The 12309-nt window shown below is 51.3% G+C and overlaps 2 protein-coding genes and 4 pseudogenes across 2 annotated transcripts, besides 15 other annotated features; all 6 read left to right on the top strand.

Moving 5' to 3' along the window:
- Positions 1-7845: part of a sequence feature (areas not merged during assembly with more than two copies in the genome that could not be assigned to a particular haplotype) that runs on past the window's edge.
- Positions 58-518: a mobile genetic element.
- Positions 218-249: a sequence feature (AT_rich).
- Positions 576-3506, top strand: Tc00.1047053511587.40 (annotated as a pseudogene).
- Tc00.1047053511587.39 lies at positions 4323-5435 on the top strand (annotated as a pseudogene).
- On the top strand, positions 5548-6045 carry Tc00.1047053511587.36 (annotated as a pseudogene).
- On the top strand, positions 6899-7339 carry Tc00.1047053511587.33 (uncharacterized protein; the record flags this gene model as incomplete). Its single annotated transcript, XM_808033.1, has 1 exon — positions 6899-7339. One exon carries the CDS (start codon positions 6899-6901, stop codon positions 7337-7339), a length of 441 nt encoding a protein of 146 aa, XP_813126.1.
- Positions 7846-7876: a sequence feature (haploid, Esmeraldo-like haplotype).
- Positions 7877-8599: a sequence feature (heterozygous, Esmeraldo-like haplotype).
- Positions 8024-10975, top strand: Tc00.1047053511587.30 (annotated as a pseudogene).
- Positions 8579-8764: a sequence feature (CT-rich).
- Positions 8600-9313: a sequence feature (areas merged during assembly that could not be assigned to a particular haplotype. This can correspond to areas where the two haplotypes were merged or to regions with more than two copies in the genome that were merged during assembly.).
- Positions 9314-9490: a sequence feature (heterozygous, non-Esmeraldo-like haplotype).
- Positions 9491-10365: a sequence feature (areas not merged during assembly with more than two copies in the genome that could not be assigned to a particular haplotype).
- Positions 10366-10482: a sequence feature (heterozygous, Esmeraldo-like haplotype).
- Positions 10483-10699: a sequence feature (areas not merged during assembly with more than two copies in the genome that could not be assigned to a particular haplotype).
- Positions 10700-10716: a sequence feature (haploid, Esmeraldo-like haplotype).
- Positions 10717-12309: a sequence feature (heterozygous, non-Esmeraldo-like haplotype).
- Positions 11257-11515: a mobile genetic element.
- Positions 11419-11454: a microsatellite.
- Positions 11928-12278, top strand: Tc00.1047053511587.10 (uncharacterized protein; the record flags this gene model as incomplete). The annotated part of the gene is made up of 1 exon (XM_808029.1): positions 11928-12278. The coding sequence occupies one exon, from the start codon at positions 11928-11930 to the stop codon at positions 12276-12278; it is 351 nt and encodes a 116-aa protein (XP_813122.1).

Raw genomic sequence — 12309 nt, 5'->3', positions numbered from 1 at the left:
CGCCCCTGGAGGCCTTTGCGGGATGTGGGGGCCGCACAATTTCTCTTTATTTTTATGGGAGTTTGTGAGAAGAATGCCTGCGAGGATGACTGGCTGCCTAAATAAATTTATATATCGATGCAACGGAGATGTCTCTGCAGGATTTTTTCCTCTTCTATCGCACTGTCTTTTGGGAGACCGCGATTGAGGGATTCAGGGAGCCGACAGCTGCCAGACGAAATTATTTTTTTATTTTTTATTTTTATTTTTGTCTTCCCACCCACCCACTTTGTGATCCCCAACTTGCGGCGTTTTTTTTTTGGCTGGAGGAGCCCAAAGGCCTGCCGCTTCGCAGGGGGATAATTGTTTCCAATTCTAACTATGTGCAGAATTCCACGCCAGTGATTAGCAGAATGTGTATGTATTAGACATATTGGGGCAAACATTACGGAGAACTCACTACCTCTCCATTTACCGCTTTTTTTTTCCTGTCCTTTTTGGGTAATTTCAGGATCCGGTCAGTGGCCCGGAAGATTATTCAGTGTTGTTTCCCTCTCTCTCTCTTCTTTTCTTTCTTTGACCCTTCCTGTCTGTGCATGCAACAAACGCACAGCGCAGCATTCAATGTGATATTCTTCCAATGGAGGCGAAAGCCGTTTCTGCTCCCACCAAACCACGACGCCGTCCTTGCAGCTCCCCGCGACAGTGCGGGTGGACGGCAACACGGTGCAGTTCAATTGCCCCCAGCCCCTGAGGGATGCCGGATTTGCGGTTGCTGAGGTCTTGTTTGACGTCGATGTGGCGTTGGACGTGCCGGACGCGAGTACACTCTTCCGAAAATTGTGTGCCACTGCCACCCCCAACTTTACTCAGGAACGCAAGAACATGGTGGCCTTCAGCTACGGCGTGCGTTCGTCACCAAAGCGACAACTCATGTACGGCTTTGCAGCTGGAGAAGGATATGCTGCTTGAGTCATCACTGAATTTATTCGGCTGGGCGAAAAAAGGGCATTTTTGCCCTCTCATGCCACGTCATTGGGTCAACAGAGCACCGCGCAGACCTCCTTGACGCCGACAAGGAGCTCGGGGTTATTGTGGGCTCCGTGAAGGAGGGACCTCGTGTGCGAATGGTGGCGCGAATTTGTGTCTCATTGGCCGGCGACGTTCGAGCGGCGATGGACACTATCGTCAAAAACTATGAGAAATAGCTTTTTCCCGTGCTGTGTGAAAAGCAGCCAACGCCTGAGCTGGAGGCAATGCCTTCGTATTTGCCCGACACCGTCGTTCTTCAGCTTTACCGCGATGATGGTGAGGCGGAGTTTGCACATTATATGGATGTAAACTCCCTGACATTTGTCGCCTTGGGAGATGCCGAACGTCCCGCTTTGTGTGGCATTGATGCCGCCGCGCAGCTACACTACGAAGGGGCCCAACGAGCACTGGTGTCGGCAGCAGGAATTGTCTCCGGCATTCGCCGCCGTCGTCTGTGCATTCCCTTCGGCAAGTCAAAACTCAGTGAGTTGTTGCGCCGAGCGTACAACACGGAAAAAGGCAGCCCCAACAATAGTCTCACTGGTTCTACCGAGACGGTTTTATTGACTCAAGCCTTTTCGGATGCCGTGTGTGCGGAGGAATCGTTCCATTGTCTCTCCACGACTCGTCGTGTTGGCAATATTCTTGTCTCGGCTGGAATTGGATCCGCCACAAGGGATCTTGCCGTTGACAAGTGGCGTCTTGATCAGGACATCATGGAGTAGTGGGATGAACTCATGATTGCCCGGACCGTGTACGACTACAGGAATTTTAGCTATGAATCCAACAGGTCCATTTCAGGCATAAAGGAGGAAGAGATGAAGCGCGTCAACGCCATTGAGAGCAACCGTGAGGAGGCGCGGGAACGGCAGTTGAGTGTGTTTTGCGAGCGCGCCAAGCATGAGGCGGAGAAGATGACCAAAGAGCTTGAGCAGAGAGGTGGGGCCACGTTGGATGAACTTCAGAAGACTCTGGATGCGAAAAAGCGGGAGAGCAGTGTTCTGCAGGCCGACCGCGAAAACCGCATTTGGGAGTACGAGCAGACGTTGGGGAAGATCCGAACGAGGAAACAGGACGAGGAGAGTGCCTCGGAGAGGTTGCGGCAGGCGATGCAGCAGCCGAAGCAAGAACTCAGCCTACGGCAGAGCGCCATTGAGACGAGGGAGCAGCAGTTCGAGATGGTTCAACTTGACGGGGCGAGGGGGCGAGAGGCCATCATGCGGGAGCGGCATTCTATTGAGGCGGTGCGAAGGACCGTCCGGGAGGAGCGGCGTCGCCAGCGGAGGCTGTGGATCCATCAGATTAAAGAAATGAATGCAAAATTCCCGGAACCGGTGCGTCTGTTGGCCGAGGAGCGGAAGAAGAAGTGCGAGCAGGCGACAGCCAAGGAGAGCGCCACCGAGAGGGCTCTTGCTGCCGACATCAAAACGATCGAGGAGTATTTGCCGAAGCTCATTTCTCTTGAAGACATTCCTGTGAACCCGGAGGAGACGGACATCATTCGACGCCAGTTCGACGAGGTCTTCACGCAAGAGGAACAGACATACTTGGCCAGCGCTGAAGAGGAACAGGCCCACAAGGAGAGGCTGGGACGAGGACTCGAGGTGTATCGACAGCGTGTGCTTGATGAATACGTGGGAAAGAAAAATGGAAAACTGCATGACGCCGAGGCAACGGAACGCCACCTCAGTTCTGTTGTGGATCAGGCGCTGAATTGATTACGCAACGGGGTCCGCGTGACAAAGACACGGAGCAAGGGCAATGCTTGCAGACGCCTATATTTTCTCTCGGAGGACTGCAAACGTATTCATTCCTGTGATCTGGACCATCAGGGATTCCCGTTAAATCGCAAACGGCCTCCAGTCATCATTTGGATACGTGACATCGAAAAAGTTTTTATCGGCCTGTCCACAACCTCATTTGTGAACTACGGCGGCGAGGCACAGCTGGCAAAGACACGCCAGGAGGCAGTTTTTTGACAATGGGACGCACCGCCATGATCCCACGCAAAACATCACTCCGTCCAGCCTTGGAACAAACAACCACCGCGCATTCGCACTTTTACTTCGCGGTGGGAAATCACTGGAAGTGTTTGTGAGACTGACAGCGACTGCGAGGCTTGGCTTGTTGCTTTCAAGCGTCTACTGCATTTGAGGACTCCTGCGGAAAGGCTTCTTGAGGAACGACGGGGTACGTGAAGAGACGCACGTGCGCAGCCAAGCGATAATGACGTGGAAATGCGGTGGGGCGGCCCACTTGACATTCGCAATATGCGAGAATTTGTTTTGTTGGCCCTCGATGCAGCAACTCTTTGCGGCGAGGATCACATTCCGCCAGCCCTCTTCCTTCGGGTGTAACAGGAGCTGGCGGAAAAGTCTCAAAGGAGCACAATAACCGCCTGTGGTGTCCGAGTTTGCTCGGGCCTGCATCTCTTTTTCTCTGGCCGACTTTACGACTAATTGTGCGAAAAGCGTGTCGTTCCGCTTCCGTACTAATGCCGTGGGATCTTTTATTGTTTTTCTCTCTTTTTTCCCATGGTTATTTGTGGTTTTCTTGTGTGCTCTTTTAGATGTATTGAGGCGGCTGGTTGGAGAGAGGCTAACTGCCGCACAATTTTCCGTGAAAAGGACTTTTGAACCCCACGTGTTTGGGTTATTAGCGAGTAAAGGGAAGAAAAAAGGGAAATGATGGTCACCACCAGTACTACTGCTGCTGCTGCTTCTTTTCTTTGCTGCCGGTTTTAAGTGGGCTATCCATCATTTCTTGTGGGTGTTCCACACCCTTCTTTCCTCTGATTCTGGATGCGTTTTTTTAGCACCGCCGTTGTGGGGCCATTGCTTTGCCAACATGCATACGGGGGTGGTGCTCCTTCCCATAGATGTGCCGTGAGAAAATATTAATATATTTTCAAATGCGCCGTGTGCTTTTCTGTGTGCGTGTAATGTGGGGCTTAGGCCTCACCCAGGCAGGGGCAATGACATCTTTGCACCATTGCGAGGCGACCGGCGGTGCGGCGCACTAGCACAATAAACTGTGCGTTCCATATCACACAGAGTATTCGCTACTGTGGGAATCGAACACTTGTTTTTTGGTGAAACTACCACGGCTTATCCACTGGGTGCGGTGCGTTGATTCGGCAAAGGGAACAGAAGGACGTCCTCTATGAGGTGTGCCTATGGAGGGAGAACTGAACTGCTACCTTGGTGACTATAAAATATTGGTATTTATCTGAAACGAGAGGGCGCATCGCTGTGCATGACGAGACTTCATTCATACGGACGTGAGGCGGCGGGTGGAGGAGGCCAACGGGCATGGGCAATACTAGAGCGATGCCATTGTTGCCTGTTGAGATGATTTGGGCAGTGATGATGATAATGATGGGGCGAACGCTCTCAGGTAGAAACGCTCTTCTCGATTTCAGCGTATTAAAGTTGCACGGTAATGTGCCGCAGGTTGACCGGCCCTCTTTTTGTGAGGTTTCCCGACACGTCGGTGGAGCTGCTCGGCGTTCTCCGAAAGGGTGTTCTGTTCTGCACAGGCGTGGCTGCCCGAGGATTGTATCCGCTACGGGCGGACTGAATTGTGCACGACGATCCTCCGACAGATCCAGCGTGTTGTATTCACCGCACTGGACGGTCAATCCCGCATTGGCAACGTTGGGGACTCTCTGCTGTTCCTCATGCCACACGAGGCAGGATGCATCCCATGCGTGAGGACCCTTTATCGCCAAAGAGAGAGGGATCAGTGGCTCCTTATGGGAAATGAGGCGGCAGCAGCAGCAAATGGAAGAATGATGATACGACTCGTCTCTTTCCACCACCTGACGACGTTGGACCCAAAAAGGGAACCACATGTGAATGCAACGCACAGCCACTTACGTGTGCACTGTTATTCGACTTGTCGTGAAGCGGGATGGAGCCGTCAACGAGTCACCTGGTGGAGATGCGAGCTGGAACGATGGTCTCGCCCGACTCGCACCGTGTGTGTTCCCATCGTACATGCGGGCGCACGCAGGGCACTCCAGAGAGCCTATAAACCGTTTTTTAAATTTGTGTATGCTCACATTGGTCACGTCACAGACAGTTTCCTTCTTGACAAGAGACCCGGTGATGTTTGGGCACAACTGCAGAGCTTTATTGGGGAGGACGCGAAGACCGCGAGAGAGGCGTCTTCTCTCGACACACAGGAGGCCGGAAGAGGGTGCGAGGGCTTTCGAGGTTGGATGCGACTGCAGTTGGAGGTGCGTCACGATGATTGGCCGCGAAGCGTGATTGTGCGGAGGCAGCGCCGTGTGACGTGTAGTACTGCTGGGAGGGGAATTGAACGGAGGCTGGCACGGAGTGAAGAGAGAAGTGACACACCTACGAAGCAAGAGGCCAATGTTGCAGTGGCGTTGGTGAAGTGTTTTCCATGGGATGAGCTGAGATTTTTCTCCCATGGCGCTTAGCTGTGCCCGCGCCAGCCCGTGTTTTCTATCTTTTTGGCTCCACAGAGTGTCCAGGCTTTTGGTTCTTGCTTGCTTGGCACTCCTCCACCATGGGAGTCAACGAGTCACGACGACCCATCGGGATGCCAAACCCACGGGAATCGTGGGCTTCAGCGTGGTCAATCTGGATCAGTGAGCGGAGACCTGCGGCAACTCATTCTGCGGCGAGTATCTCACGCACTGTCACGGGTATCGGCGCCAGTGTGTGTCTGCCCGACGACCGGCATTTGTATGGCGTACGCCCTTTGCAAGGCTGAGGGAAAGGGCGGGAATTCCCACGGGCACGTGTCCGCAGTCAGAATGTGTAAATTGTGGACTTGTTTGTGCGGCAAGGCAGCAAGGTCGCTCAGGAGAAGCAGCATAGACTGGGAGTACACTTTCTAGCGGCGCGTGCTTGGTGACTACCGAGGCGATGCCCCCAAAGGGACGTATGTGGGTGATGCAGATGCACTGGATATGCGCAATGCCATGCTTCGTGACAGGGAGCGAGGGAGGAGTGGCGTGATTCCTCCTGCCATAGACCCATCAACTTTTGAGGAGTTGGAGTGAAGCTAAGGGGACAAGCGTGTGTGTCTTTACTTTCTTGCGGGAGGACGCGCAGACGTTGGATTTCTTTTGTTACTTTGTTGTTACTGTGCCTGCGGCGAAGTTAATGGGGGGTTTGTTCTCCAGAGGCATTCATTTTGCGGTTTGTGCGTGTTTGGTGTCCAACGTTTTTCAGCACCACCGAATAGGGTGTTGCGCAGGATCGGAATAAAAGGATGTGCAAGAGCATTGTATCGCTCGCCCGTAATAACACACACGCACACAGTTTCAGTGAGTCTGATACGTCACTTTTTTCAGAACGGTCGAAATTGCTTGTGGGACTTCACTTCATTTGCGGCGTCGGGAAAGTGAAGGAAAGGGAAGGATATGCCGAGAACGCAATGCCCCTCCATAATACCGCGGGCTGGCGGCGACAAGGATCAGAGAGCTTCTAATTAACATTGAGAAGACGGCAGCGCTCTGATGATCCGGTTTGATCTTTAGGAGCCTCTAATGTAGTGTACACCGTGTGGGCCTTTTTGCTGCGGATATGCAGAGGGGTGGGATGGGGTGGAATTATTGTTGAAGGCAGCACGGACGCCGCCTGACCTTTATTGGAGGGAATGCGTGCTGTTATTCCGTGCTTCCTGGCCTGCGTTGTCGCACTCATGCTGTGTGTGCGGATGGCCACAGTAGTGGAGCTGAATACGGTTCAACCTGTGTTTGCTCACGGGGACTGCGCAACACATGTATTTTTGTTGGGCTTCCCAAAGGAGGGGCGCATCGCCGTTGCGTGATTCCCGCGGCAGTCCATTACCCTGCGACTGTGCATGCCGCCGTCCGCTGCGCCACTGCAAGCCTTCGCCTTTGTGAGAAATGGGGAGCGTGACTGCTGTGGCGGTGGTTGAATGTTCCCGAATTGGTGCTTTTGGTGATTTCACTTGGAGCGCCGAGCAGCGAGGGGCCGCACACGCCCAGGAGGCGGGAGTGTGTGCTGCAACCGCACTTGCGATTCGCAGTTGGGATGTGACATGTTTCTTTGGTATTTTTATTTTTGGTGACATGCGGGGCAGCGGTGTGTTGGCGTGTGCGGGCTGCTCATGGCTGCTGGTGTTGTCTTTCCTGCTGTTCTCCCGCTTCACTCCTTTGCGTGCGACGGACCAAACGTTTTTACGGGCGTGTGGTGGAGTCGCGTTCTTGTTTGGGGAAAAAGCCTTCCGCAGGCATAATGAAGCTGCCGTCTGTGCTACAAGAGGCAGTGGGGAGGTTCCTGGGATTTATTGGTGGGGTGGCACCGCACCCATGCCGTGTGGTTGATTTGCGTTCCGCAATGCACGGTGATGGGGATGTGCGGTGACAACTTCCTCCAGTGAAGCGGCACGAGCAGCACGGGGAGCGGAACGGAGGAGTGGTGGCTGCGTGCTTCCAAGTGATACGTGAGTGGCGAATGCAATATGAAAGGCAGAGTCACGGCACTCTTTTGCCATGCACACCGCAAATATTTTCCATAAAGCATGCAAATTGTACTCTTTTCTGTTGTGTGGGGGATTACCGTGATGCATCGCTGTTGTGGCGTGTATGATTTGTGCTCCCTGCATGTGTCCGCTGCCTTACCGAATTCTCTTCCCACTTGCTTCTGTGTGTGTTTGTTAAGGCCGATATGCACGCGCGCATCTATTCTTGTGGAGTGTGTGCGGTGTCGGCGGTGCCACAGGGGTGCGGGACCGTGGCGAGCGGAATGCGTGGGCGAACCCTCCGTGCGCACCACTTTGTTGTTATCGTTTGCTCTCACCAACACTGTGCTGGGTGGATGGCACCCACTTGCCGTCGTTGTGGTGGTCCTCGTGCATTTGGTGTGCCGTCACACTGTGTGGATGAGTCTCTTGTTGTGGCTTCGATTCATGATTGTGCCTATTGTCTTTCTTTTTCTCATTCCCCTTTTTTGTTTGGTGGCTATTGTTTAGATCTAACTCAATCCAACTAAGAAAGCAAGGAGAAACGATGTCTGGAAGGCCCGAGGAAGGACTTTACGGCAATTTGGAGAGTCAATCGTCCAATGTCTCGCAGGGAGGTCGGAGGAGAGCGAGGTCGGAATTTGAGAGTGACACAGATTACTCCTCTGTGAGTCGCAGAAGATTGGAGGAAATGCATCGACCGCAGTGGACCATGAGCAGCAGAGTGGAGGATATTCTGCTGGAGGGAAGCACTAACAGGACCGACATGAAGCTGAATGAATTCCTTCGGAGCAAATTGGGCGGCACGGCGGCTGTTGGTGAAAACTACAATGTGACGATGGAGGCGTTTGTTCAGGAGCCGGATGCTTACGTACAAGACCAGCAGCTTCTTAGAAGAATTGTTAACTTAACTGCGTACCAAACGCTGAAAATAGAGCTGGAGAAAAGGAAAATATTATTGGAGGCTATTTATAAACTTAATCACGAGGGTGTGGTCTTTCTCGAGCAATGGAGGGACTATGAAGGAAAGGATACGGTCACTCCATTTGTATGTGGAACGCTAAACGGAGTACTCACGCAGGTACAGAGAGAAGAAAGGCGTGAGGAAGAAGAAAGAAAAAGGCGTGAGGCAGAAGAAAGAAAAAGGCGTAAGGAAGAAAAAAGAAAAAGGCGTGAGGCAGAAGAAAGAAAAAGGCGTGAGGCAGAAGAAAGAAAAAGGCGTGAGGAAGAAGAAAGAAAAAGGCGTGAGGAAGAAGAAAGAAAAAGGCGTGAGGAAGAAAAAAGAAAAAGGCGTGAGGAAGAAGAAATGGAATTTACCAATTTTACTACGATCGAAGATGTGCTGTTTAAAGGAGGGGTTCGCGTGGATAAAATGAGGTTGAATGATTTTCTTACGATGGAATTGGACGGCAGGGGCATTGTGGACACCAATCGGGATGTCTTACTGAAGGAGTTTTTTGAGGATCCCACGAAGTATATCCACGATGCGGGAGTACTGAAAGAAATACAGGCATCCGATGCTTATGCGAGGATGGAGAGGGCGGTAAGGGTTGAAATAATGTTTGAAAACGATCAAAGTAAGCTTCGCGATAAAGGTGTCAAGAATCTAATTGGGTGGTCAGAAGCTGCTGCGGAGGTAAAAGCAACTGTTCATAACTTCACTAAACAATCCTTGGATGCAGCCCTCGTGGAATTGAGGGATCCAACGACGACGATCGCACCGGAGAAACTGGAGGGATTGTACGGGTCTGTGTACAATGCGAGGTGGAGCCATGTCGTGGAAGTTCCTGACGACAACGGAATGGGGATGAAGGTGGAGAAGGGGAAACCGAAACAGTCATGGTCGTACAGGGAAGTTGGTGACACCCTCGAAAGGAATAACGGTGTGCAGAAATCCGGTGAAGCACCTCCCGTGTTGATGGTGCTCACCTCGGACAAGGGATGGCCGTACACGCTGAATACGATGCATGAGGCTGGTAATGACTTGTGTGTTAACTGTGAGGTGGAACGAGTGTGGCAGATCGTGAAGGGCGATCTAACCAAGTGGTTCAGCAATTTTCGTTTGACTCTCAATCCTTCACCTATGCCGCGTGTGTTGATTGGGACGCCCGGGATTGGGAAGTCGATGAATGCCGGCTCGTACCTCCTCTACCAGCTGCTGCACTACGATGTCGAGAAACTCCAAGTGGTTGTCCACTGTTTTGGAAAAATGACGTACGTGTTTCACAAGATCAACAAAACCGTGACAAAATACATGGGTAATAAAATATCCATCAGTGTTATCTCGAGTTTGTGGAAGAGTGGGATGAAAGGGTATATTATTTACGATGTGGCAAAGAAAGGAACACCGCCCGACAAAGAGTTTGCGCCCTGTAATGGATGGGGCATGATTGTGTTGTCATCGCCAAAGGTAACCAACTATGATGAGTGGGAGAATCAACTAAAAGCCGCGCGAATCATCATGAATTGCCCTGACGTGATGGATGTGAAGGCGATGTGTGCATGGATGAAGCGTGACGGGACTGCAGATGATCAAGCGGGGTACTGGAAAGAGGTCAAAGAACACATGGATAACTTGGGGCCGATTCTACGTTACATCTTTGATGCGAATAATTTCATTGTTCGCATGGGTGCCGTTCATGATGCTTTGTTAGCGATCAAACCTAGGGATGTTGAAGAGCACTTTACCCTGGGAGGAGAGAAAAAATGGTATTCCAAGGATCCGTCCCAAAAACTTGTGAAGATCGTCCGGGTAAGAACAGAAAAAGGTGCTGAGGGATTTCTCAACGCACCGATATGTGCTGATATCGAGTTTCGAACCGCGGAGCGTTTGGAAAAGGAAATGGGTGCGAAGGATATTTTGTTGCTAATATTGGGATCGCATGGTGCTCTTGCTTCCAAATATGTGGAAAAATTAGGTTTGCGCGCCTTCATGTATGGGGAGTTTGTCAGTGCACTAGTAAAGGAACTCAAGGAGCTTGAGGCCACCAGAACGTGAAGCACAGGATTCGGTGCTGAAAATAAACCATCAAGGGTACCCCACTCGCACCGTTGGATTACCGTCGATGGAAGGCGGTGTCACGAGGATTCCGATGGAGTACGGGGTGCTGTACATACCGAAGGTTGAAAACTTTCCGCTGGTGGACGGCTTTTTCTTTGCTGATTCGCCGCGGAAGACGCTGGTTGGGCTGCAGATGACGACGGCGAGTGCACATCACACCATACCCAGCACCGTGAGGCTGTTCAAAGATGATATGGCGACATATTTTAATGGCTGGGAGGAATTATCCCAAGACATGTCGTGGGAGATGATTTATATACAAAATGCAAAAAGCACGCCGATGAGTGTCTGGCAGAGATGTGGTCCCGTCAATACCAATAATTTGAGCGACGCTGAAAAAGAAATTGTGGCGTTCTGGGACGGAAAGGTACACCAATACCAGTTTGTGTTGACAACTGATTTTGTAAATAAAATCCGAGAAAAGGGAGTACAATAATCTTGGAGGAAAAGGATAGGGAAGAAAGTTGGGGAAATAATTGGGGGAAAAGGCGCATTTCGTTCTGGTGAAATATATTAGGAAATATTTTAGCGATTCTTAAATTTTTTTTTTTGTGGCCACCGGGTTTATTCAGAGAGTTTCTTGTGAGAGAGAATCATTTTGATCCACAGTGCCACAGCAATAAAATTCTTTTATTTTACTTTTTTTTTTTCTTAAATACTCCATTGCCATTAGAAGCTTCTGTGAAATATGAAGGCCGCAGAATTTCTCTGTACTTTGGGGATTTTGTGAAAAGAACGCCTGCGAGGATGGATGGCTGCCCAAATAAATTCATATCTCGCGCAAACGAAGATATCTCTTCACAACTTTTTCCTCTTCTACCGCACTGTCTTTTGGGAGACCGCGATTGAGGGATTCAGGGAGCCGGCAGCTGCCAGACGAAATTATTATTTTTATTTTTTATTTTTATTTTTGTCTTCCCACCCACCCACTTTGTGATCCCCAACTTGCGGCGTTTTCTTTTGGCTGGAGGAGCCCAAAGGCCTGCTGCTTCGCGGGGGATAATTGTTTCCAATTCTAACGATGTGCAGAATTCCACGGCAGTGATTAGCAGAATGTGTATGCATTTTGGGGCAAACATTACGGAGAACTCACTACCTCTCCATTTACCGCCTTTTTTTTCCTGTCCTTTTTGGGTAATTTCACGATCCGGTCAGTGGCCCGGAAGATTATTCAGTGTTGTTTCCCTCTCTCTCTCCTCTTTTCTTTCTTTGACCCTTCCTGTCTGTGCATGCAACAAACGCACAGCGCAGCATTCAATGTGATATTCTTCCAATGGAGGCGAAAGCCGTTTCTGCTCCCACCAAACCACGACGCCGTCCTTGCAGCTCCCCGCGACAGTGCGGGTGGACGGCAACACGGTGCAGTTCAATTGCCCCCAGCCCCTGAGGGATGCCGGATTTGCGGTTGCTGAGGTCTTGTTTGACGTCGATGTGGCGTTGGACGTGCCGGACGCAAGTACACTCTTCCGAAAATTGTGTGCCACTGCCACCCCCAACTTTACTCAGGAACGCAAGAACATGGTGGCCTTCAGCTACGGCGTGCGTTCGTCACCAAAGCGACAACTCATGTACGGCTCTGCAGCTGGAGGAGGATATGCTGCTTGAGCCATCACTGAATTTATTCGGCTGGGCGCCAAAAAGGGCATTTTTGCCCTCTCATGCCACGTCATTGGGTCAACAGAGCACCGCGCAGACCTCCTTGACGCCGACAAGGAGCTCGGGGTTATTGTGGGCTCCGTGAAGGAGGGACCTCGTGTGCGAATGGTGGCGCG

This window comes from Trypanosoma cruzi, genomic scaffold (assembly GCF_000209065.1).
Source record: "Trypanosoma cruzi strain CL Brener 1047053517145 genomic scaffold, whole genome shotgun sequence".
Classification (NCBI taxonomy): Eukaryota; Euglenozoa; class Kinetoplastea; order Trypanosomatida; family Trypanosomatidae; genus Trypanosoma; species Trypanosoma cruzi.
Note: the sequence above shows the minus strand (reverse complement) of the source record. Positions and strands in the feature narration are given on the sequence as shown.